The sequence below is a fragment of the Fomitiporia mediterranea genome (genome assembly GCF_000271605.1).
Source record: "Fomitiporia mediterranea MF3/22 unplaced genomic scaffold FOMMEscaffold_1, whole genome shotgun sequence".
Classification (NCBI taxonomy): Eukaryota; Fungi; Basidiomycota; class Agaricomycetes; order Hymenochaetales; family Hymenochaetaceae; genus Fomitiporia; species Fomitiporia mediterranea.
Genome location: NW_006760386.1, coordinates 8,892,178 through 8,917,499, shown reverse-complemented (window position 1 = coordinate 8,917,499; position 25,322 = coordinate 8,892,178). Strand labels below are relative to the sequence as shown.

General features: G+C 48.1%; 8 protein-coding genes and 1 non-coding gene across 9 annotated transcripts; 6 read left to right on the top strand and 3 right to left on the bottom strand.

Annotated features, from left to right (window-relative positions):
* Positions 1 to 361: 361 nt before the first annotated feature.
* Positions 362 to 4,758, top strand: FOMMEDRAFT_16829 (Pkinase-domain-containing protein). The gene is made up of 5 exons (XM_007262368.1): positions 362 to 560; positions 630 to 1,071; positions 1,122 to 1,168; positions 1,222 to 1,359; positions 1,427 to 4,758. Exons 1-5 carry the CDS (start codon positions 410 to 412, stop codon positions 4,408 to 4,410), a joined length of 3,762 nt encoding a protein of 1,253 aa, XP_007262430.1. The 5' UTR covers positions 362 to 409; the 3' UTR covers positions 4,411 to 4,758.
* A 1,659-nt stretch (positions 4,759 to 6,417) lies between these two features.
* Positions 6,418 to 8,195, bottom strand: FOMMEDRAFT_116901 (AhpC-TSA-domain-containing protein). The gene is made up of 6 exons (XM_007262367.1): positions 8,084 to 8,195; positions 7,682 to 7,971; positions 7,464 to 7,617; positions 7,236 to 7,357; positions 6,956 to 7,104; positions 6,418 to 6,861 (listed from the first exon to the last, which is right to left on the bottom strand). The coding sequence occupies exons 2-6, from the start codon at positions 7,940 to 7,942 to the stop codon at positions 6,633 to 6,635; spliced, it is 915 nt and encodes a 304-aa protein (XP_007262429.1). The 5' UTR covers positions 7,943 to 7,971; positions 8,084 to 8,195; the 3' UTR covers positions 6,418 to 6,632.
* Positions 8,196 to 11,567: 3,372 nt separating this feature from the next.
* On the bottom strand, positions 11,568 to 12,080 carry FOMMEDRAFT_43207 (uncharacterized protein; the record flags this gene model as incomplete). The annotated part of the gene is made up of 2 exons (XM_007262366.1): positions 11,568 to 11,825; positions 11,964 to 12,080. Coding segments are annotated over 2 exons (375 nt in total), but the record flags the coding sequence as incomplete, so codon positions are not given.
* Positions 12,081 to 12,948: 868 nt separating this feature from the next.
* FOMMEDRAFT_151340 (uncharacterized protein) lies at positions 12,949 to 14,761 on the top strand (the record flags this gene model as incomplete). The annotated part of the gene is made up of 13 exons (XM_007262365.1): positions 12,949 to 13,028; positions 13,157 to 13,202; positions 13,261 to 13,345; positions 13,416 to 13,480; positions 13,541 to 13,577; positions 13,645 to 13,788; positions 13,848 to 13,869; positions 13,930 to 14,058; positions 14,111 to 14,137; positions 14,204 to 14,237; positions 14,294 to 14,349; positions 14,460 to 14,469; positions 14,525 to 14,761. 13 exons carry the CDS (start codon positions 12,949 to 12,951, stop codon positions 14,759 to 14,761), a joined length of 972 nt encoding a protein of 323 aa, XP_007262427.1.
* Positions 14,762 to 15,080: 319 nt separating this feature from the next.
* FOMMEDRAFT_151339 (glycoside hydrolase/deacetylase) lies at positions 15,081 to 16,881 on the top strand (the record flags this gene model as incomplete). The annotated part of the gene is made up of 14 exons (XM_007262364.1): positions 15,081 to 15,137; positions 15,182 to 15,313; positions 15,373 to 15,457; positions 15,542 to 15,602; positions 15,670 to 15,697; positions 15,746 to 15,911; positions 15,977 to 15,998; positions 16,055 to 16,183; positions 16,245 to 16,271; positions 16,335 to 16,368; positions 16,426 to 16,481; positions 16,547 to 16,597; positions 16,649 to 16,673; positions 16,750 to 16,881. 14 exons carry the CDS (start codon positions 15,081 to 15,083, stop codon positions 16,879 to 16,881), a joined length of 1,005 nt encoding a protein of 334 aa, XP_007262426.1.
* Positions 16,882 to 18,745: 1,864 nt separating this feature from the next.
* Positions 18,746 to 20,179, bottom strand: FOMMEDRAFT_151337 (uncharacterized protein; the record flags this gene model as incomplete). Its single annotated transcript, XM_007262363.1, has 2 exons — positions 18,746 to 19,435; positions 19,598 to 20,179. The coding sequence occupies 2 exons, from the start codon at positions 20,177 to 20,179 to the stop codon at positions 18,746 to 18,748; spliced, it is 1,272 nt and encodes a 423-aa protein (XP_007262425.1).
* A 739-nt stretch (positions 20,180 to 20,918) lies between these two features.
* On the top strand, positions 20,919 to 22,290 carry FOMMEDRAFT_25526 (alpha/beta-hydrolase; the record flags this gene model as incomplete). The annotated part of the gene is made up of 4 exons (XM_007262362.1): positions 20,919 to 21,045; positions 21,167 to 21,538; positions 21,589 to 22,157; positions 22,219 to 22,290. 4 exons carry the CDS (start codon positions 20,919 to 20,921, stop codon positions 22,288 to 22,290), a joined length of 1,140 nt encoding a protein of 379 aa, XP_007262424.1.
* Positions 22,291 to 22,609: 319 nt separating this feature from the next.
* FOMMEDRAFT_t3 lies at positions 22,610 to 22,714 on the top strand. The gene has a single exon. It is a non-coding gene; the product is annotated as a tRNA-Thr (tRNA).
* A 1,171-nt stretch (positions 22,715 to 23,885) lies between these two features.
* Positions 23,886 to 25,176, top strand: FOMMEDRAFT_74736 (putative isomerase YbhE; the record flags this gene model as incomplete). The annotated part of the gene is made up of 5 exons (XM_007262361.1): positions 23,886 to 24,043; positions 24,103 to 24,253; positions 24,308 to 24,457; positions 24,509 to 24,626; positions 24,689 to 25,176. The coding sequence occupies 5 exons, from the start codon at positions 23,886 to 23,888 to the stop codon at positions 25,174 to 25,176; spliced, it is 1,065 nt and encodes a 354-aa protein (XP_007262423.1).
* Positions 25,177 to 25,322: the final 146 nt, after the last annotated feature.

Genomic DNA, 25,322 nt, shown 5'->3' with positions numbered 1-25,322 from the left:
GGCAGTAGTTGTGTTTGTGTTTGCAGATGGTTGTGCAGCGAGCTGAGCAGCGTCGAGATAGTCAGAGGGGGCTCCGTGCCTACTCTCGACGGCGACGAGTCGCCCATTGCCAGAATTATTTCTTGTGAATGTCAGAGACTCAGACTCAGAGTACTATAGTACTGAGTGGCAGAGACGCGTCTCGAGAGTCGAACATCACCATTACCCGTTATGGACGACGTGCATATTATGTAATGCCTGTTAGCACGCTGTCGGCTAATCATCGTGTTGCACAGTTGCAGCCAGGCGTTTAGTCGACGTCCACGTCCCTCCCGCCGTCGACGGCCAGCCTTTTCTCTGTCTCTTTCTTCCAATTAAGGCCCCTGCGCCTGTTCCGTTCTCTTTCTTTTTTACTCTCTGTATATGCTCCATGTCCATCCAAGGCCACAAGCACTCTGCATCCTCTTCCCAGAACCTCAAGGCCCAGCTCGCAAATGCCTACAACGAGCTTGGCAAGGAACTGTCCTCCACAAAGGTCAAGGTCGTCGGGAACTATACCCTTGGCAGGGTCATTGGTGAAGGTATGCACTCAAGGTGTTGCCGCACCAAGTACTTATATTGACCCGGGTCCGGTCATCTCAAATGTCCAGGCACGTATGGGAAGGTCCGGCTGGGCACACACAGACTCACCTCCACGCGCGTGGCAATCAAGCAAATTCCAAAGGCCATGTCCGCTGCCCTCACCCGCGAGATCCACCACCATCGCCGCCTTCACCACCCTCATGTATGTAAATTGTACGAGGTGATAGCAACAGAGTCAACTATCTGGCTCGTCACTGAACTGTGCTCTGGTGGCGAGCTCTTCGACTACCTTGCCGAGAAGGGTCGCCTTTCGGAAGAAGAGTCCCGCGCAATTTTTGGCCAGCTCTGTCTCGCCGTAGGCTATATTCACGAGAAGGGCGTGGTTCACAGGGACCTCAAACTTGAAAATGTCTTGCTAGATGAACGATGTAGGATTAAACTCGGAGACTTTGGTTTCACTCGGGAGTTTGAACGAGGCTCCTTGCTTGACACGTACTGCGGAACTACTGGGTACGCCTACAGCTGTGATTGTATACATTTGTTTGCTCACTTGCGTCAAGATATGCCGCTCCGGAAATGTTGATGGCAAAGAAGTACCTCGGGCCAGGTGACGTCATCAGAAATCACTTCATTTTAAGTTATGTTCTCAACTCTTTGCAGAGGTGGACATCTGGTCGTTAGGGGTCATCCTATACTGCCTCTTGACTGGAACACTGCCATTCGATGATGATGATGAAGCTGTAATGCGAGAGAAAATCATTGTTGGAGAGTTTGAGAACCCTGATTGGCTCTCTGCAGGTACAGTTTTACGAACGTCTCATATAATACTTCGCAAGACTAATGAACGTGGTCGCTGGGTACGCAGATGCGCGAGACCTCCTTCGCAATATCCTCCAATATGATCCGGCAAAACGTCTCTCTATTACCCAGATCCTTGCTCATCCATGGTTCTCGCGCCCCTCTGATGCCGCTCCTCAATTAAATATTGCGACGAACGTTCCTTCGACGTCCTCTGTACCTGCGATACCACTGGACAATTCCTCAAGCTCAGCGCAGCACCTACCATCACCTTCAACTTCAGAAGCGAGCTTCCATTCTGCTCCTTCCGAGCCACCGCTTTCCGCTAGCCCCGTTGCGGATGAGTCTTTTGCCATGATAGATAATATAAGCTTCGATAGTAACGCCAGCGAGAGGACTGTCAAGCAGCGCGAAAAGAAAATGGATATGGCCGACCCAGGCTCGCGCCGGAAGAAGTCCGCGAAGGGTAGGACTTTGGCAAAGTCATCAAAACAAGAAGACGACATCTTCTTGTCCAGAAGGTTGTCGACCGATTCAAGAGACGCTTCACGCTCAAGAGACCCTTCTCCTGCTCAAAGCCCCACAAATTTTCCTGGTGCTTCTCCTGGCCCTTCACTGGCCCCAACTGCATATCCTACGCGGACGCCCGCTCGTACAAAGCGACGCTCTGTCTCGTCTATCCTCTCGCAGCCCTCGTCTCCTGTGTCGGATAGTCATCCAGTTGGTGTCCCTCCGCAAGACTTCGCCTCTCTTCTACGCACGCCAGCTCCTCTCCTTTTCTCCACGCCCTTAGAACGGCAGCTGCTAAACAATCTCAGTATCTTGGGGTTCGACATCGGACAAATGGTTCACTCCGTATTAAGCGATGCCTGCGATGCGACCGGCGCGATGTGGTGGATGCTAAAACGCAAAGCCGAAAAGAAAGCCTTAGAGTCCGCGTTCAAAAAGGAAAAGGAGTCCGCCGCTCATGGTGACGTAGAAACAGAACTGGAGACAGAACTGGAGATTGGATTGACTCCGTCTCTGGGTGTCCCAGAATCTCCGGCTGTTGAGAAAGCCCTCGGTAAATTAGAGCAATCTCGTTCTGCTCCAGAACTCGCATTTGTCCCTGCAACGCCGACTGTCGCTGAAGCACGGCAGAAGAAGAATGCATCACCGCCAGTAACGCCTCCGCGTTCTAAGTCTCCGCGTTCATTCTTATCACCAACTCCGACCTCCATGGAATCAACAAAATCTGCCCCATCTACTCCTGGAAAGGAGAAAGATGGTAAGGATGGCTCGAAAGGCCGTAGTAGTGGCAAGGCACGATCTGGAAGTGTCAGCATCGTACAGCGTGCCACAATGACTGCGCTGGAGGCTGCTGGGCTGGTACGAAAGAAGTCCACTGAGGCTGTTAAGGAGGACAAAGATAAGGACAAGGAACGAACCTCTTCATCTTCAGACTCCCGCAATGGTCATGCGAATGCAACTGCGCGCCTGACGAAGTCACCTCCTATTCGTCCTGTAAAAGACGTTCCAACTCAACCATCGACGCCAGAGCATGAGAAAACAGTTCCCACAAGTCTACCTAGTGCCTCTCCTTGGGTCCCGGTCGCTAGATCCTCCACGTTTACCGTTGCGCCCACACCAGCAAACTCGCCCGGGAACACAAATGATTTTGGCGCCGATGGATCACATAAACTATTCGGGCCAGTTCGTAACCGAAACAATCTGCTCACTACTTTCCGGATGTGGTTCAACGAGGACCGCAAGGGAAAGCGCAAGGCCGCCGTCCCGCCTCCGGTAAATATCAACGCGAGTTCCAGTGGTCCAGTACCTGTTCCTCCTTCACCGAGGCCACCGCGCAACACCTTCAAGAGACGCGGTGGCTGGAGTGGACAGAAACCTCGCGCCAAACGGGCATCCATCTCCTCACGTCGCTCAAGCAGCATAAACTCTCGTCGTTCCTCGGTTGCATCTATGCAAATGGTCCTTATGGAAACTCCACAACACGGTATGGACAATATCTCCCGCCAAAGAAGTGATCCAAGCCGACGCTCATTCACACCTAATTCCGAAGTAGAACGAGAAGTCCATTCGTCGCGACCATCTTCAATTCGAAGCTATAGTATGCAGGGTCGGCACAGAAAGTCACCATCCGCGGGATCTAGCGGTTCGACTGCGCGATATGGTCGAGCTTCTCCTCTTAAAAAGTATCACCAGCGCGCCGGATCGAGTTCTTCTACACGTGTCGTGAGACAAGCACGACCATCGTCGTCACAAAACCTTTCTAACCGACCTGCACATGTTCGCTCTAACTCCACAACTTCATCCATTCACTCGCTGCCGTCTTCTCGGCCCGGCTCCTTCTATGACGCTTCTGAGGGAGAGAGCCAAAGGGCAGGGTACTCTCCTTTGAGATCAGCAGATGATCCTCCGCGCCGCTCATGTTACAGTACAGTCCTCCTTGCGCAAAAGAAGCAATCCACTTTCGGCCCTCCATCAGCAGCGAGCTTCATTACTTCCGTCAGGAGTTCCAGTTGGAAGAAGGCTTGGGGCACCGAGCCTCCTGGTTGGCGGTCTCGTCAACCGCAATTCCCTGTGGAAGTACTCGCCGTCTCACCTGCGCCGGATCAGCCTATGACTATCCGGGATGTCTTCTCGGGGAGACAATCGATCAACTTAGGCGATGACTCCGACTGGGTAGACGAAGACGATGACTTCCCCGCCTTCGCGGGTGGACTCGGACAAATTCCAACAAACGCATCGATGGCTTCGAAGTTGAATCAGAAGAATATGGAACTGCCGATGCAGCTCTCTCCTGTCCCTCGTCCGAACAACCGTGGAGCTCGGAAAGCAGGTAGAGGTCGCGGAGGTGCTCGTACAAGGGCAGGTCACTCGCCGATTACAGGAACCATGCCTCTACCTGGTTCAGACGGCGTATTCGACGTTCCACCCGAGTCCATTGTCAACGAAACGCGCATGAGCCGTAGACAACTTCCGAATGGTCGATCAGCTCCTGCGTTCAAATCCGCTATTGTTGAAGAAGAGGAAGAAGAAGAAGAAGAATGAATACTCTTAAAACTGTGGCTCTTGAGAATTCATATATGGATCGTTTTACTTTATTGTTGCACCGTACCTATCTATGCCCCTCAAGGCCCGTCGTGAACACATATCGTACTATATTTATTTCCTCTTCACCATCACATTGGTTTACTATCTTGGCTTTCGTTGATTCGTCCTTTAGTTTATACAATTCCTATTTCTATATACACATTTCGCTAGCCTCTTCGCAGACCTGCGTTTACACCGGATTTTGTCCTTTTTCTCTCCTTTACTATCTTTTTGTTTCTCGCTTGTTGCCGTCGCTTTGCTTTCCCTTTCTCTTTTCTTTTTCCTGCATATTAATGAACATTAGGGAATAGATCCTCGTAAATGCCTATTTCTTAACACAATTGGCTGATCCCGGGCCAGTCATGCTTGTCTCTCAATTCAGTCCAACAGACGTTCTGAGCAAGCCCAGGGCATAGTGGCAATTATGCACTAATGTTACACAATTCACGATGCAAAGCATTGTCGTTTGTGGTTTGCCTCGTCCCTTAATCTGTCCAATCCTCATCAAAGTCCTCCACTAGTTGGAAGTGCCAATCAACCCTCCTAAGATTGGGGGGACTTTCCTCTTCCTCTTCTTCCGTTCCAAGATCCGCTCCCGATATGACGCATCCGTGTTCATGCGAATAAGGCATGTCTCGTACTCTCTGGACCATGAGTATGACAGTAGATTTTGCTTGTCAAAGGGTCATTGGCCTCTTGCCACTCCAACTGTTATCACTACCGTGTGCAGCTTCTGTAGCTCAGCAATCTTTCGGGAGTAAGATTTCTAAAATGTGTGAAAGTGATACAGGATTCGCCTTTATATTAATGTTCACCAATATAAGTGTTAATGGAACATACTGGTAACCCCTTCCCGTCCGTATAGACGATTCCCTCTGTCGGAAAGTCTTCTGAAATGTTCATGGGTTCACAGTCGTCACAAATATGACAACACACATCCGGCTGCTTCATTTTAAAGACTTGTAGCTCCGGTAAGACATCCGCAATACAATGTCATCAAGGACGGCCACGGATTCTGCTCGTTCCAAAGCTCAAACACCTTCATTGAGCTTGCTATGGGAGCAATGACATCGTCCAAGTAGCATAGGAAAAATGAACGAAGTTTGGAGTCTTCGGCACCTGGAGGGGATAGAATTACGGATGTTGTTCTTCAACTAGTTCAGGAACTTCTGTGTAGCCAGGCTGTCCGGATATGTGTGATTATATCCACACCATTCTAGCGAACTAGGATAAGATCGGATGAGCAATTTTATTTTATTTATTTAAATGGATTCCAAAGTGAGGGATGATCTCCGAAGCGAACAGTATTGCAACGCAAAAACAGAAGCCACTTGTACTTACTTGGCAATCTAAAAGACGAACGGAAAGTACTGTTCGTACATCTCCCAATCATCCTTATTCAGTGCACGTATAACGCGAAACCACTTTCGAAGTACCATAGTCCTCAGTGCCTTTGAAGCATTCGCGAAGCCATTGGTATTTTTCCATGGCGATTTGTCGAAGTTGTCGATAGGTTGTTCCGACTCAGATTCTAACTGATCGTGAGGAGTCGAAGAAGACGCAAGATGGGATGCTATGATGCACAAGAGTTCGTACGGAGAGAGTACCTTTGCACTAGGCTTGATATCGATGTTTCACTGCGAGTGCATGTGCACGGCACGGCAGTGGTAGAGAGGGTTACATATAGCGTACTGCATTTATTTCACATGGTGGCCAATTACAGTAATCAACTCAAAAGGTAGTCGGCTCAAAATACTGGATTGACAATATAATGAATAATTACAGTCCAACATGAATATCGGCAATTATTTTTGCTGCCTACCGATTGTTCCATTATTCGCGACATCGATGGACAGGAAATAGAAAGGTCAAGAAGAAGCTTTTTCTTCTTTTTCAGACTCCTGTTCAATTTGAATCCATCTGCACTGCACTGCACTGCAAAGGACTCGTACTACATAGACCAAACGCAAAGCACGATTATATTATTTTATACAAAACCGACCAAAGCAAATAGGAAAGCAAGAACATTTCAGGTTCATATATGTACAGTCCATCAACGCAGTGTCCTATCACGAATTTTGATCCCACCAGAGACAAGGGAACATTAAGATCGTCTTTCCGTGTCTCTCCCGTTTCTCGCTCCTTATTATTTCTTGTTCCAACCGTTTTAAATAAACTTATTACGCTGCTGCCGGAGCTTGTGCCGCTTCGCCAGTGATTGTGCTGTCTCCTGTTGTGTTCGCTGGAGCAACATCAGTCGGGACCGTGTCCTGCGGAGGCTGTTCAGCAGCTACTGTCGCTGCGGCACTCGCTGCAGCCACGTCAGCAGCGTCAGGCGCTTCAATCTTCTCTAGTGTACTCGTGTTGCCTGTTTCAAGTGCACGGATGAATTCAAGTGCAAGGCGAGGACTACAAAGCAAGACAATACATCAGCATAACGTCTCTTCACTTGTCGCGGAGACAGGATTGCGGATCTAAGTTAACAGCACAACGAACGACTAACCTATCTGCTGGCTTGACGGGCATTCTTTTGTCGACGAGTTTGTCACCAGCAAATACAAAGTGGCTTCTTGCCGTCTTCTTCGCGCTCCCGGTTAGTTTTTCAATGAGTGAACGCTCCGCATCGGAAAGAAGTGGGAATGGAAGAGTTTTCTAAAGCACACAAAGGAAAGACAGTCAGTTTATTATTCAAATAAGCTTTCTTACTCATGAAGCAGACGCGAAGAGAAGGTTGTTTACTTGATTTAAGAAGGAAAGTACTTGAAGAATCGCGGAGTACCAACCTTATCTTTCCACTTTTTCTGTTTGTCTGGAGTGTCAGCCGAGACACAGTAAACAGCAAATTCCGCAGTAACGAAATCCGCATTGATGTCCCGAAAACCACAGGCTTGCGTCGTGCAACCGGCTACGACATATGTAAGGAAAAAAGATCAATATCACCTAATTTCCGACAAATATCCCCAACAGATGGCGAAGAAGGGTACATCCGGTATGAAAAGAGCTTAACATACGTGTATCAGCCTTCGGCACTAAAAATAGCACAACACCCTTCTTGCCCGCTGCAAGCTCTTGGACCTTGACTTCTGCGTCTTCTTCATTCTTGAGTACGAGATCAGGCAAAGATTCACCAAGTTTCATTCCCTCGTCTTCCTCAGCTGTCTTCGCCTAGAGTATGTATAACAGTTACATGAGTAATAAGATAATAAGAGACGGGAGCGAAGTATCCAACCTTCTTCGTGCTTTCCTTAGCGTCGCCAGCCTCGCTATCCGCCAAGTCGTGCACAGAGCGTTTCTTTGTAGCCTTGGGTGCAGGTTTAGCTTTATTTGCTGCACCGTTGCTGGTTGGACCAGTGGTCGCGCTAATGCGAGACGAGCGACGCGGTGCGACAGTTTCCTTCTCTTGGACCCTCGGCCCAGTCTCTTCAGTCGTCTGCGGCTCGTCCACGACCATTTTCGTGTCCTGAATATTCCCGAGCTCTGTGGATGCCATTGCTCGTTTGGCTGTAGTCAAAAGAATAGCTGTGGAACAAGTGGTTGCGAGCCCGGGGTTTACTAAGTCAGCAAGAGGCTTCTCTAATTTTCGCACAATACTTTTCTCTAGGGAAATAAATTATAATTGATTCTGACTTACGTTCGGTTCGTTATTCGTACGGCTTAGCGGGACAGCCACCTGTCAGCAGCACAAGAGACGGTAAGAAATGAGATGACTACGCAGCTCCGTTAACGCGGAGAAAAGAAAGTTGAACACGAGAACAGGTTGGGAAATATTGAATATCCAGCAACAGCAGTAATTTATTCACGTGGTCACATGCCAAGCGCGTACGAAACGCGTTTCGTGACATCTCAATTCAATTCAATTCATACGGTATTTTTTTCCCTATGTAATCATCATATATTTCCTCTCAGTGACTCAGTCATCATACAAAATAGAAGAAAATACAAATAAAACTAGGAAGAAAATGTTGCGAAACAAGGTCTGACACTTTACAATCTCGTTTAAAGTCATACGTCTAAAGTGATCGTGAAGTTCGTCATTAATCATTGGATGTTTTGTAAGCTTGTTGGCTTCATCCACTTGCAGCCGCCTTTAAGCCAAAGCACACGTCATGATTAATGGCATGTGCGGCTCCAGAGACGTCGACGTTCTCGCCGGGCATGTCGGTATCTTGAATGTCAGAACACGCGTTGTTGGCGGTGTCGGAAATACTTGAAGTAGCAGCACTGGCAGCCTCGGACGTCGGCGAAGAAGGTGCAATTGAGGGCGTCGTAGCGGAGGGTTTTGAGTCACCCGAGCCATTGCCAGAAGACAGGTCAGGTCCGTCAGGATCAGAAGTCGTCCCATGACTCCCGTCAGCTGATACAGACGAGCCTACGTTGCTTGGAAGGTTATCACTGGTGTCAAATACAAACGACTTGAACCTGTTGAATCCTTGTTTCAAGTCATTGGGACTACCATCAGGAAGTGAGGCTGCTACATCCGCTACCGAACCCGGCAAAGGGGCCGTCTGCCCTCCTGTGGAACTTCCGGACGAGTCACCAGAATTTGGTGGTGCACCCGCCGCATAAGCAATGGAGCCAACGCTAAGCGACGGATTCCCACCTGGCGTACCTGATACATCCGACCCCAGACATATGTCAGTCTCTGCATCCCTCTTACAATTCGACGAATTAGTACTGCCATCCGGGAGAGCAGAACTTCCCGATGAAGTAGCAGCACTGGCAGCCAAGGACGTCACCGAAGAAGGAGCAATTGAAGGCATCGTAGCAGAGGGTGCTGAGTCACCCGAGCCACTGCCAGAAGTCAGGTCAGGGTCAGAAGTCGTCCCATCGGCTGATACGGATGAGCCTACGTTGCTTGAAGGGTTATCACCGGTGTCAGATACAGACGACACGAACCTGTTGAATCCCTGCATCAAGTCATTAGGACTACCATCAGGAACCGAGGCTGCCACATTTCCGCTCACAGCGCCTACCAGACCTAACAGTGGGACCGCCTGCCCTCCTGTAGAACTACCCGATGAGTCACCAGGTTTTGGTGGTGCACCCGCCGCAAAACCAGTGAAGCCAAGTCCAGCCAAAGGATTTCCACTCGGTGTACCCGACCCCAGACATATGCCAGACTCTGCATCCCTCTTGCAATTCGCCGAATCGGAATTGCTGTCTGGGAGGGCAGGACTTCCCGATGAAGTACCAGCACTGGCAGCCTCAGACGTCACCGAAGACGGGGCAGATGAAGGCTCAGTTGCGGTGGGCGTTGTGCCACCCAAGCCATTGTCAGAGGTCAGGTCAGGGCCCGAATTTACCCCGTCCGCTGATACAAATGAGCCTACATTGCTTGGAAGGTTATCAGCAGTGTCAGATGCAGACGACATGAGCCTGTTGAGTCCTTGTGTCAAGCCATTAGGACGACCATCTGGAACTGAGGCTGCCACATTTCCGCTCACAGCGCCTACCAGACCCAACAATGGGGCCGCCTGCCCTCCTGTAGAAGTACCCGATGAGTCACCAGGGTTTGGTGGTGCGCCCGCCGCAAAACCAGTGAAGCCAAGTCTAACCGAAGGACTCCCACCCGATGTACCTGATGCATCCAGACCCAGACATACGCCAGGCTCTGCATCCATGTCGCAATCCGAAGAATCGGTACTCCCGTCTGGGAGGGTCGAACTTCCCGATGAGTGGCCAGGCTTTGGCGGGTGAGCCGCCGCAAAACTAGTGAAGGCAACTCTAAGCGAAGGGTTTCTACCCGGTGTACCTGATGCAGCCAAATCCGCACATAGGCCAGTCTCTGCATCTATGTTGCAATCCGAAGAGTCGGTATTGCCACTCGGGAGCGCGGAACTTCCTGACGAGTTGCCAGGATTTAATAGGGAACCTGCCACAAAACCATTCAAACCAACTCTAGGTGAGGAATTTTCACCCGGTGTACCTGATGCATCCAGCCCCAGACATACGCCAGTCTCTACATCCCTCTTGCAATTCCACGAGACGGTACTGCCATCCGGGGGAGCAGAACTTCCCGATGAGTCGCCAGGATTTGGCAGGGGAACCGCCGCGAGACCAGTGAAGCCAGCTCTAAGTGAGGAATTTTCACCCGGCGTACCTGATGCATCCAACCTCAGACATCCGCCAGTCTCTGCATCTCTCTTGCAATTCCACGAGTCGGTATCGCCATTCGGGGGTGTAGAACTTCCCGATGAGTGGCCAGGATTTGGCGGGTGAGTCGCCGCAAAACTAGTGAAGGCAACTCTAAGCGAGGGATTTCTACCCAGCGTACCTGATGCATCCAAACCCAGACATACGCCAGTCTCTGCATCCCTCTTGCAATTCGATGGGTCGGTATTGTCATTCGGGAGCGCAGAACTTTCTGATGAATCTCCGGGATTTGGTAGGGGACCCGCTGCAAAACCAATGAAGCCAGCTTTAAGCGAGGGATTTCCACCTGGCGTACCCGATGCATCCAGCCCCAGACATACGCCAGTCTCTGCATCCCTCTTGCACTTCCACGAGTCGGTATCTCCATTCCCGGGGACAGAACTTCCCGATGAGTGGTTAGGATTTGGCCGGGGACGCGCCGCAAAACCAGTGAAACCAACTCTAAGCGCGGGATTCCCATCCGTATCATCGCTTGCAGTATCGTCAGAACCTGAACTGCCAGGAGATGAAGGTGAAGCGTCAGATGTGGCCGCTGGACCTGTATGACTTGTACTGCCATCGTCAGCACCTGTGCTATCAGAAGATGAGGACGACGTGTTCGATGCAGTATTTGGGTCCGTGCTATCGGTAGTGTTATCGTCAGCATCCATGCTATCAGGAGATGAGGACGACGTGTTTGATGCGGTACTTGAGTCCATGCCATCGGTAGTGCTACCGCCAGTATCTGGGCCATCAGGGGACGAAGATGAAGATCCCGATGCAGTAGCTGAGGATGTTGGAGTGGTGGCGGATGCACCCCGGAACTGACCACTCGTTGTCGAAGTCGAAGTCTGTGTATCGATAGGACTTGAGGTCGTCGCGGTGGCTGGAGACGGTATTACCTGAGGCATCTTATTCGGTATATAATACGGCTGGGGCGTACCATTTTTCGGAGATGCTGCATTTTCAGGCCTGTTCGGTATACAGTGGTCGCCTGAAGGTGCAACCGTCCAGCCAGATTCGCAAGTTAAAACGACGCAACGACCGGCAGAGCATCTCACATCCTCGACACCCTCCAGCGCGGTGCAATCCACCCCAATGGAACCTTGCCTCTTCATAGAGCTTTGGTCAAACGTGGCGTGAAGAGGGTGTAAACATCCGCCACAGCTTTCCAAGTTTCTCTGCGTATCAATGCATTCCATCAAGCGCCTCCCACGAGGTGCGTACGCACCGCATAGTGTCTCGTGAGCCGCACATCCTGCATCCTGGGCTTGCTGTGTTTGTTCGGTGAAGGCCGAACAAGTAGGAGTGTCAGCATTTTTTTGGAACGCAGGGCTTGAGCGATCGGACGGAAGAGATGAAGGTGATAGAGCACGGACGCGTCTGAAAGACCTGAATATTTTGTCTTGTGTCGGGGTTGCTGCAGGACATCCATCAGGGAATGGGCCACATTTCCCATTGCAGACAACGTCAGGTGGTGTACATGCACAGGTGCCCGCTGTTCCTCCGTTGACTTCAATAAATTCGAGCTGGTAGCCATCAGTACAAGCAAATTCGCAGAGACCAGCCTTAGAACACCTCTGACTCGGAGCTACAGAACTTCTCTCGTCCATAAACGGGCGCGTATCCAAGATGGATGAAGAGTCGTGAGTCGCCATACGTTGTAATACTTGCTCACGTCCCCTTACGGCTGGGAGTAAAAGGAAGCTGAAAATGAGGGGTAGATTCGAGATAAAGGAGCGCATTTTGAATATTAATCCAGAGAATGAGAGTAGATAGGATGACGATAAAATTCCTTGACAAAAGAGTGTAGAGTAGCAGCAAGCCGTAGATTATTAAAGATTGACGAGGTTGATGGTAAAGGAAAGGTTGGTATCGGGATAGGGAGCGGAAATCCATATCCTCTTAAGCTACTTGAAGGTTGTCAGCCACTCTCCAGAAAGCAGAGCCCAGATTCGTTCGATCGTTGGCTGACACTCTATTCTTGAACACCCAGTGAGAGATCCCAGCGCACGTTCATTGCACAAGAGCAGAACATAGGCCACCTTTGTGTCAGCCTCAGACTTGGAAGGTCAGAAGTTCCGTACTTTGGCTCGCTATGATGTTTGGGTTGAGTAGCGTCGAGGCAATTTTCAGACTCGCAGGATAAACATGGAACAGAACCAAATATCTGATAACAAACGAGAAGGCTTATATAATCTGGATTCTGAGCTTATTTCAGGTCTTCTTTCTCCCATTACTATTCACTTATCAATGCAGCATTCACAGTCATGCGCATCTTTCTTTCATTGTACTATCGACCGGCGACGTCGGTTTGGTTCCATTCGTCGCTAAGCCGGGAATTGGTGTTTGAACACGCACATTATGTCGCACTCAGGTTGGAACTCCTCTGAACGTGAGATTCTGGTCGGTTTTGGAGTGGATGTCGATGCCGTTGCTGGGTGGTGAGTTGAGTTTTCCTTCTTGTAACCTCACAATGAATGGGTGAAATTAACATCACTATATGTTTCTGCTTTTTTCTGTATTGGTTTTACTGGTCGAGTTTATAGTCAGACTAACACGTTATAAATAGGCTAGGCTCGTATGGCGGTCATGACTCTCCAGGAGATATATCTCGCGTGAGTGACCAAGTATTCATATGTTATTCAGGTACTCATCCGATGTTCTCCTACGCAGGGTATGTACGCAGGCGAAGTCGGAACAATACGCCTCCTCAGGCTATTTGAACGCTTTGGAATCAAAACGACATGGTTTATTCCCGGTCTGTGACAACTCAACGCACTGCATGGTTAATTAAACTGTCTTATTGTTAGTTTCTTTTCTTCTTATAGGCCATAGCTTGGAGACCTTCCCGGATCAAATGGCTGTAGTACGGGACGCCGGACACGAAATGCATGTGCTACTCTCTTCATATTGACCCCTTCATATTTACTTAAATTATTATATTCCATGACAGCGGCTTGCATGGTTACTCTCACGAAGTTCGTCATCTAGTTAGTTACGTTAATATCCACTGATTGTGGCGAATTGTTCACCAGAACCCTAAGTCGATGACCGTAGAACAGCAACGCGATATTTTAGATCGCACATATACGCTTCTCACAGACTTCTGCGGTGGCATACCACCAAAGGGAAGCGTCGCGCCGTGGTGGGAGACAAGCAAGGAAGGTACAGAGCTGTTACTCGAGAAGGGGATTGAATATGGTAGGCGGCTCTTGCTTTCCGAGTTGAGGTTTCCCTGCTAAGATTGTCTTTTTGTATAGATCATTCAAATATGGCTCATGAGTACGTTGACATTGCTAAGACATCAGTGAAGATATTAAGTGACAATCCTCTGGAATGCAGTTCCCAAGCATTTTATTTGCGTGACGCAGACGATTGGACACCTATTGACTACAGTACCAGGGCAGAAACATGGATGAAGCCTCTGAAACGTGGCAACGAGACAGGCATTGTAGAGATACCTGCAAATTGGTGAGGATGCATACTATATGCGTGCTTACAAGGCGTTAATTATCGAACAAAGGTATCTGGACGACCTTCCACCCATGATGTTCGCATTCATCGAAGATTTAGCTGAATATCATGTTTAAAAACTCATTACTGCGTAACTTTATAGGTTCATCAAAGCGAGTCCGAATTCGCATGGCTGGGTAATGCTTCTTCAATATTTTATCCCGTTACTGTTCAGTAGTTGATATGTAATTAGGTGAGCACGCGCGACGTTGAAGACCTTTGGAAGGATACATTCACCTACTTGTATCGGTTCGTTCTAATTCCATATTCACTGTGTTTTGGTAGAGGATGTGAAACAATCCGATGATATTAACGTAGAGAGGAAAAGAACTTCATTTTTCCAATTACAATTCATCCAGACGTCAGTGGGTAAGCTGCCATCTTCTCTCAGAAACCCAGTCAAGGAAGATTAACATCCTCTAAGTCGTCCGCACGTTCTTATGATGCTGGTAAGTATTTTTCGCATATCCTCGTCTCCCAACCGTCTAGGCCCATCCTCTCATACATGCGCTTTAAGGAACGGTTCATCACTTGGATCAATACCCATGAGTCCATAAAATGGGTCCCGATGATCGAAATGGCTCGTGCCTTCCGCGCAAAGAAGCAACCTGTACCTGGAGCACGCATGCCAACTGGTTTCAAACCAGATGCCTCTTCTTAGGAAATGGCCTTATAGGATAGGCGTTTTTTCTTGTTCTTAACGGGTTAACATGGAAATGTATATGAACGAATGTATGCACTTATGAAGGATAAGAATCTTAAAGAAAGCAACTGCAAATAAATAGAAAAACAGCGTAGTTTATCTGAATCGACAGATTTGAGAACGTCGATCCTCAAACCCTAAGCTTGCTCTTGCTTCTTACTCCCATTTCTATATACTTATCAATGCAAATTTCTCACATATTTATTTGCATTCCGCTCTGGAGTGGAGTGCATCCTTCTGATCGTAAAGCGTTGACTGATACTCGAAGGACCGCCAGATGGATAACTCATCAAAACGCGAAATCTTGGTTGGATTCGGCGTTGATGCCGATGCAGTATCGGGGTGGTGCGTTTACTACTTACATCCATCTCACGTTAGGAGCACGGCTATAACCCATTCCTCCACACCTTCCTTGCGTTTTCTCTTCCTCTCCAGGTGAAGAGATTGACTGACTTCTTCGGGATCAGGCTTGGGCGAGGCGGTGGTTCCAACCCAACAGACATTTCCCGAGTACGTAGCAGACACAGTAAATAATTTTGTAGTGAACGAGATAAACTTCCGGATGGCAGGGCGTCTATGCAGGAGAAGTCGGCATCCCTCGTCTCCTCAAATTATTCGATCGCTTCGGCATAAAGACCACGTGGTTCGTCCCCGGTGAGCATAAGAGCCATATCAACCAATATTTCAGACATACAGCTCCCGGTTTGGCTGCGTTCTAATCGTTGGTATACAACGTAGGGCATACTTTAGAAACATTTCCAGAGCAAATAGCCGCGGTTCGCAATGCCGGACATGAAATGTGCGCACGATCAACAAATAACACGCCGACTATTCATGCAGTTACATATTGACCTCATTTCAATCAGCGGTCTTCATGGTTACTCACATGAGGTTGTGCGCATTCTAGCACTTCATGACAGCATCTAAATCTAGATATTACAGAGCCAGAAAACTTTGAATGCAGAGCAGCATCGCGATATGCTGGATCGTGCTTATAACCTTCTGACCAACTTCTGTGGAGATGTACCACCCAAAGGCAACACTGCTCCATATTGGGAGACAAGTAACGAAGGCATAGACCTATTGCTTCAGAAGGGAATAGAGTATGGTAGGTAACATTTCACTTTCTTTCATGTCTTAGCTATGGTGACGATACACGGAGTGTGTCCGTAGACCATTCCTTCATGGCACATGAGTAAGTCATGATTGACCTAGGTATCGCTTGGACAATCTTGAAAAATGAGAAACAAGCTCTCAGGCGTATTACTTGCGCGAGGGCGACAGTTGGACACCGATCGACTATAATGCTCGTGCAGAAACATGGATGAAGCCGCTAACACGAGGAAACGGAACTGGATTGGTGGAGATCCCAGCTAACTGGTGTGTCCCTCACATAACTCAATTTTCGGAATGAGCGTTTATTAATTTACGGCGACATCAGGTATCTTGACGATTTTCCACCTCTAGTGTATGTGATAAATCAACTTCGTAGTTGAATGAAAATTTCTGAGTCGTCATTTTCACTGTGCAGTTTCGTCAAGTCCAACCCCAACTCGCATGGCTGGGTATGCACTTTTTTATTCATTCTACAAGGTCTCTTATCGTCCCTCAAAATTATCTAGGTAAACACTCGCGATGTTGAGGACCTCTGGAAGGATACGTTCTCCTACTTCTACAAGTAAGGCCTTTCTCCTCTACCCTCTTTAAACTTGTTCTCACAAATTGGTATTCTCTGCCTTTAAGAGAAGAGAAAGACTTCATCTTTCCGATAACTATTCACCCAGATGCTAGCGGGTGAGTTAATCCCAAATTACCCCGAGGTGATTTATTAAGCTATTTGCGAAGTCGCCCACACGTTCTTATGATGCTGGTATGTTCCCTCCCTCTTAATATGCGTCGTGTACGCATGCCTCGTACAGACAACTAAGGACATCATTTGCTTATAGGAACGATTTATAACATGGATAAATACTCACGAGCACGTTAAATGGGTGCCATTCATAGAGATGGCGCGTGCTTTTCGTGCAAAGAATTCGCCTGCACCAGGTGCACGCATGCCCGCTGGTTTCCGAGTTTAATCAAATGCCGTCCCAGAATGGCCTTGAAGTGGAATCCGTTGGAAAGTGAATATATACATGACTGTATTGGATCAAATAGCAGAACAACTCGTCTAAATTGAATTTTTAAAGAGTCATTTCGCCATCGGGCCACACGAAGGTCAACTGCTTTATTTATAAGTACGCTCGTGGTTGAAATATAAAGGAAGGAATCTTCGTGTCTCACTTCCCTCCTCGGCTCCTCCACTTGCTATCCCCTATCACATCGAAGACGTATCGGATTCCGATAACATATTTTAGTCGATTAAGATTTTGAGTTCTCGTACGTGAAATGGAAGTAAAGACGCTGCCGCCCGACTCTCCAGAAGGTACGTAGATCCTTAATGTGCTGTTGTGGCTTTCAGTGCCGCCTCATACTTGTCATGCGTTCTGTTAACTTAGCAAACAAAGTCCAAAAGCCGAGACGAAAGCACAAACGCTCAAAGCGCAAAGAATCACAAACAAAGCCACTCACTGTGAGTATCCTTTATTACGATGCGTTGAGATCTAACATTCCTGCCTGGAACGACAAAATAGACTTTTGAACAAACACAGAGCCAGCCTCGGAAGGAGATGATCTACGTACCACCCGAGATTCTCCGAGAAATATTCTTGCTATGCTTAAAGCAGAGACCCACCAGATATTGTCCTTTCATCCCGGTTCCTCCTAGTGTTGTCTCGCTCGTCTGCCGATATTGGCGGGCCGTAGCCATTTCCATGCCAGAAATGTGGCATACATTCTCGTTTTGCTTTTATGGTTCCGAAGGGGCGAAGCGGCGTCAATACATGGAGAATAGAATCAATATTTGTCTTGAGAGGTCCAAAACGTACCCCTTGGATATCACTTTCTATTGCGATCTCGAGCGATACGACAATGACGAGATGCACCAGACTGCCGAGAGAATTATCAAGGCGTTGCTTTCTCAACAACACCGCTGGAGGAAAGTGAATTTCTCATGGAAGAACATTTACCTATCCGGGAGGCTTCGGAGTATAGATGCGACCAATATGCCAATGTTGGTCAAGCTAAAGCTACAATTCAAGTTCGAGTCGAATGAATGGAAACCTGTTTACGGAAATATCGATATCAGGCGTTCAACCCAGCTGAAGGACATGGTGATTTCGGGAATATTTTCCATCAAGGCCGATGAGGGGCGCTTCAGTACGAAGCAGAAGGCTCTATTGAAGAATGCAAGGAAGAATTGGGCGAAGAAGAAGGTAACGACACTTACGTGGGATGACGGACAAAATGGAAAGAAAAAAAGCCGTCAACAGGACAATTTTTCATATCCACACTTGAGGCCCTTGGATCTAGAAGACTTGTGGTGGTGGAGTCAATACTAACTCATGTTCGAGAGGAAAATGTGGTCAAGTTTATATCATGTAGTATATACAAATGTAATCGTATATCCAGCTAACGATGAGTTTAGTCAGTGAGGACATCTCTGGATCCGATAAAGAATGCATCACCAAACCGAACACAAAAATGTATTGGAATTTATTGCTAAGACACTTTTTTTTTGGATATGGTGGGTCCTTATATTTGATTATAAAGCCTACATGTACATATATTGCCTTGTCAGACTATGCACAAAAGTGCGATGGAAACGTATGTATGAACCAGAGTAAATTTAGCAATGTCCAGGCCCTGTGCTTCCAATGACTCGTCGTAACAACGAATGCAATGATCATATCGTTTTTAACAATACATGATTGCAATTTCTAGAATTAATAAGAGGCGAAAAGCAGGAGATATGTATAAGCATCTGGAAATACAAAATTATGAGCAGTAATGTATGGATGAATTTTTTTTTACATTGAGAATTATACGCCGGCATTCATCGCCTCAGAGACCCGCTCGAAGTGCAGGACAACCATTGCAAGTCGGCCCAGGTAGACCCATATCGATACCAGAACAAATACACAAATGCCTTCCTAATGCATTTGCAGTATCATGCCTCGTTTCCTCGCAACTATCTCCGCGCAAACGACGCTCACTTCGCTCCATTAACATTCGGTCAATAATAAGTTGCAGACGTCCCGCACGAACAAGTGAGCACAAGCGCGGGTGTGCACTGATCTGGCTTGCGAACAGTGTTTGCGGCTCACCCGCAATTTGCATTTCGAGTTTTGTTGTGGCAGCGTCAAGGATTTCCGGATCGACGCCGAAATCCCCGAATGTAAGCATACACACCCGTGCGGCATGTTGAGGATATCTCGGCAATGGTGCATGCAGTGCCGGAGAAATAGCGAGACGATGGTGATGTCGCTCGGTATGAATGAAGGGCAATTGACGGGAGAAAAATGGATGCGAATCCAAATCTGACAGGTCGGAGCTGAAATTGACGAGTTCGATTCGTTGCAACGAAGGATTGTTCGCGACGTCCAATAAAAATGAATTGAGTAATGTGGGTTGCTTTGCTCTCAACACTCTCAAGTTAGGAGCTTCAGACAGTGCTTTTGCGAACGGATCAGGCCGAGGTTGGCCTAGTGATGGCATAGGAGTCGGCGGCCTCATTCGCAAATCGACGGTTTCCTACGAAAACGCAAGTCGGCGTTGAGTTACCGCGGCGTGACATCGGATAGAATGCATGTAAAACAGTAATGGAAGCGGGTGTCAGTATACATGCCCCGGGAACTAAGGCGAGCACGCGGCCATGGCGCCATGCACAATTTAGACAGGCAGAATAACACTGACCAAGCTATGCCAATGTCGGATGCCCGAGGTGAGCGCGTGAATGAATGAAACAGTTGTGTTGCAACTGAGATATCCATCCTGACGAATAATTAAACGCCTTGTGTCCGGTACATCGCGGAGCGCGGAATTGAGCTGCTCGAGGTCCTGTTTCGCCTGACATGCAGTGAGAGCTCGATGAGAGAGATGGCCGCGTTCGTCGACTAGTCTGACATCCAGTACATCGAGAACACGGTTGGAGCAGTCATAGGAGTTAGAGAGGATATGGGCGGCAACAAGTAGCGCCCGACTGGAAGAGGGTCCATCGACGCGTATAGAGCGAATATATGCACAAAGTGCAGGCTGCGCAGTCAAGATTTCTGCAAGCCTGTCGGACTGCCTACGTGTACGAAGGTGTAAAGAGCTATACAGCAGAGGTCTCGTAATACGATCGAATGTCCTGCAGACCAGTAATAATGAAAGAGCAGAAGCTTTGGGCGCGTGTGGATCGGCAGGACAGTCAGAAGAGAGTGCCAGAGAAATAATATGTTCGAGAATTTCTTCGGGAAGCAAGAAGCCAGACGCAGACGGGAGCGATCGCTTCATGATGTGAAATTACGAGGCAGAGACATGGATGAAGAGAGACACGATTTTATAGCAGAAGACAAGAAGCACGGGCTGTGGTCGCGAGGCATAAATTCCAAGTCACGCGCGACGTGTGCGTTCCGCGGACCATCTAAGGATCAATCTTTCCATAAGCAATCATCCCTGCTGCGGACGGTCTTCCCTTGACCCGCTGTAGTTTAATGGACACCAGAAGTCTTCGGCAAAGCGATTAGAATGTCTGCGCACCTGCCCTACAAAGTCTTAATTAACCGTGTTGTTTTGTTTCCTGACCTCAGCACTCTGCATGTCGATCCACCATCTCCACGTATAAGGGAGTGAGTGATTGCCAACGCTCACTATAACGCCTCTTTTTGCGTAAATTGAGGCCAGGAACTGAGTTTAAGTACATTAAACTACAGAAACTTATCCCTGCCGTCGGAGAGCGCGGAGTATTCTCACAAACGTCCTCCCCGCAAATCTCAAGGACTTCCCATCCATCCAACAACATCCAGAGTACCGAGGTATCCGACACACAACTAACCATTGTGCTCGGGCACTTATTGTATCACCTTATCATCTATGGGATAGAGATACTTTGCATAAGTTTTACGGCGGCATTGATTACGCGGAAACACAAACTCTGTAGCGCTATATTGGTCAGGAGACACTGAATCTAGCTGAAGTCTCTCAGACACATCTTACATCGTTCGCATGGAACAATTCCTTGATCAATCCCCTCATGGCGACAATGCAGAAAGCACCTGTTGATGATACTGGGACCACTCTTGCCCTCATCGATTCTGGACCACCTGCAAGCGATTCATACGCAACAATTGTCTTTGTCCATGGTCTATCTTACAATTCTCGTGAGTACTAGTGATGTCATGTTCTGATTGCTCAGATAAGCACTGTGGGGTAGATCCGCTTTCCACTCTAGCTCGCAACTGGCTTTGACAATTTGATCTGACAACAAACGTGTCCCGACAGAGATCTTCACTCGCATTTTGCCTCTCGCCTCGTCCCATAGTTTGAGAATCATTGCACTTAACCGGAGGGATTATACCAACTCAACACCTCTTTCGCATGCAGAGCTTGCTCAACTCTTTTCTAAGGACTCCGCAGATCATAAGCGGTTCTTACACGCTCGCGGACTTGAAATTGCGAGGTTCCTTGAATGGGTTATCGATGAACTAAAGGTTCCTCCACTGCGAGGTACAAGTGGAACTGCGGGGGGACTGACACTCCTTGGTTGGTCATTGGGTAGCCTCACAACACTGGCATTTCTTCGACACCTTCCCAGCTTTCCCAATGAATTGATTAGCAAGCTTGAACCGTATTTGAAGAATTTCATCATATATGGTAAGTTTTAGAGGCTCAACTTCCCTCAAGCTCTGCTAAATATCAAATAGATTCTGGATATACCACACTTGGTTACCCGCACCCTCCGGGCGCCTATCATCCCTTCCGTGATCCCGAAATCCCTGTGCAGGATCACGACAAGGCCTTTGTCGCATGGATATCGTCCTACTTCACGCATCCATACTACAGCCTACCTTCCGATTCACAAGAGTCACGCACGCTTGAACAGCTCGCTCTGCCTACACCAGTCCTGGGGTCCACCCCTGCTGATGCAGCTACATTCAAAGCCGCATCATACATGAACATCGAACCTGAAGCTTTCGCTGCTGCTATTGACGTCCACCCTTACGAGAAGGCATTCTACGGCATCGTTCAACCTGAGACAATCTATGACCAGCTCTCTGGTTCCTTGTTCTTTACTTCCAAGGTTTCGTCTGATCCCTCTGCGAACGCAAACGACATCCCTCTTCCCGAGCTCCATGTGATCTATCTCTACGGAACGCACTCTCCATGGAGTACACAATGGTCTGCGTGGTCACTGGAATCAGACATTGCTGCGCATATCGGGGATAAGAGGCGGCCAGTGGACCTCGTAATTGTAGAAGGCGTGAATCACTTTGTGAGTTTTCCTCGTAGGCTCCTGTGAACTCGATCCAATGCACAAACTGTTCTCCATTTAGTGGCACTGGGACGACCCTGATGGATTCCTTACACTCCTCGCGGAGAAATCGGGCTCCCAGAAGCCGTCATAAATATCAGATTGTGCCAATTATACTCGCCGTGAAGGATGAACAGCAGGATCCAACGATGTGCTGCCTTGTGTCAAATGTGAATTGCAGTCTAATAGAGGCACGTGTTTGTGTATATAGGGTAACCTTTCTCTTTGCTTTGAGTTACATAGTAGCGGTCCCACAGTTATCTTGCTAAATTGGTCAGACGTGCCATTGTAGAAAACCCGAGTTTTGTGGCATAAGAATGTTTTCCATTAAATTAGACTGTCTGTACTTGAAGTGATATCCGAGCCCATATATTTCGTGAGGCGATGGAGCCTACCAACCCTGATACATAATGGCCGCTATAGCTCAGTGGTAGAGCGCGCCACTCGTATAGAATCTCCCCGCAAGGGAGAGATCCTTTGACATGGTGAGGTCCGTTGTTCAATCCAGCGTGGTGGCAGCACATATCTTTTTCAACCTTCTCACAGTTCTTTTAATCCTAATTTTCTTTTCCTGGATGTCCTTGGCCCTTTTTGCTCGGGAGCATGTGGTTTTAAGGTTTTGTAGACTCACTCCCTCGAGTCTTCCTCTGTTAGGGAGAAAATTGTATTAATTATTGGATGCTGATAAAGTAAGATCAGACCCTACTGTTTCAATTCAGTCTGTTGGTATACTGATTACTATTGCACCTGTCTTTTCCTTTATACCCCCAAGAAGTGTTTCTGAGCATACTTTGGCCAACGTTTCTTCACATCCAAGTGTGTATAAAGTTATGGACCAGATGGTGCAGCACGCACTAACTGTGCAGTTGCTATGAATGGCGTCACCAAAATAGGAAATAACATTATCTTTCCACGGGCACCACCTTTTATCCTCCAATACTTAATGTATCGTTGTAGTTAAGGAAACAAAGGACAGTGTAGATCCGTGGGTAGTTTATAGTCTATACTTGCTTTCTATCAATAGAGCATATCCACTTCGGTCTCCCTTACCTCGGAGGTTCCGTGCAATACCCTCCTACCAAAGCACAAAAATAACTCGTGCAGTTGATAGATCCCGCCGAGTCTCTTCCAGGGATATTGCAGGTGCCCGGAAATTCACCATCAACGTCTGAGCCTCAGCTAAGTTGATAGAGTGAACCACAAATCTAAAGGCCTCAGACCACCATCGGCAATGAAACAAGGTTAGATTGATGGCTGAATACGGATCTGATGATCAATTTTGCCGATCGACGCTCAGCCAAATCCGTCGATAGTCTGTAATGCGCCTACACGTTTTTGTTTTGTTCTTTTCCAACCAAAGACAAGCATGGTCGGCCAAGCCTCGGATACTTAAACGAAGATGGAGTGCCCCACAAGCCACGTAGCTTTACTTCCTTCATCCAAAGAACGCCGACGAGCTGCGCTCACCGACTTTCCTTAATATTGTCTCCGCGGACGGCGGTCCTATCTGACGGCTGCAGCACTCCTTCCTCTGACTTCTTTCGCATATCCGAATCACTCGCCAGAAGGCCCGGACAATAAAAGCCTTGTGATGTGGGTTCTAATTTGAGATTGCCCACAAGATATAAAACGAGCTCATTGCGTGCAGCGTACATCCTACTTCACGGTATTTCTGCGGACCGGACGGCCATGGTTAACTTCACTATTCTTGCCGGAGGCTACAGCGCCTTCATTATGACATACATCTTTGACTCGGACAACAATGCTCTGAGTCTTGCTGGACAGTCTGAGACGGGCGGGAACCCGTCGTGGATATCTCTCCACCCGACAAATAGCAGTATCCTTTAGTGAGTCCGTATATGTCTCTTTCAGCGACAAGTCCGGATTGACACGTTGGCTTTTATAGTGCTGTTAACGAGAATTCGCCTGGTGCTTTGCAATCTTTTGTAATAGATAGTGAAGGAACTTTGAGCCCACAAGTTTCAACGGTCGCATCTGGTGGAGATTCTCCAGCATTTACAGTGCCTCTCAGCACTGGTCAGGTCGCAATCATGAATGTGAGTGTATTTAATGCGATTTAATGGAAGCGCCGTTGAAGTTATTTGGGGAAGTATAATACAGGAAATGGCATGATTATTCCGACCACGTCCGATCCACTGCATTTCGACACCTCGTCAGCAGGCTTGATTGCTTTCCCGGCCCCTGTATCTCACCCACATATGGCCGTCGAGCACGGCGACGAGGTGCTCGTCCCGGACCTTGTATGTTCCTTTCATCTCTTCTAGCGTGCATGTTTCTAATGAAATGCGTAGGGCGCGGACAAGATTTGGCGTCTCGTCAAGCAATCTCCGGATACTCCGGGACAGTGGAAGATCCAAGGTCTCATCGAACAACCGTCAGGTTCCGGGCCGCGTCATATCGCGCTTGCAGGTCAGCAGACCCAAAACATATGCTTCCAGATGTCCAAATTCTTACCGTGACATATTGCTTAGATGGCTACCTCTACACGCTGCACGAGCTAGCCAGCACCTTAACCACGCAGCTTCTTCCTGCAGAACCAAACAGCACTTCGACGCTTATTAACAACGTTTCTATCGTTCCTCCGAACCCACCGGCAGGCGCTGCTTTTGCTGCAGGCGAGATTCTCATCCCGACCGTCTCGGATACATTCAATGGATCGTTCGTCTACACGTCGAATCGTAACACGGGTACTCAGGACTCGCGAGGTGATGCAATTACAATCTTCAAGCGTGATCCATTTGGTACAGTCGATCTCGCAGGATACGTATTTACGGGACTTGACCAGATTCGTGGAATGGAATTCTTTGGTGATGATGATCGCTTCTTGGTCGCGAGCGGTGTTGCAGGCTCGGCGGGAGTACTTGTATTTGAACGCACGGGTGACGGTGGGAACCTGACGTTGCTGGCATCAAACACAGAGATCCCGAACCGGACGTCGTTTGTGATTCTCCCGGATTAAATGCACTCTTTTGTCTTCCATTATTGTAGATTTCAACGGGGTGTAGATGCTTCATCTTTCTTTGGCATGCAGTGATTTGTATATTCAGTTTCGCGAGGGAAAATAACAGAAATTTCTTACTCCGCAATTGGCTAGTTTGGGCGTAA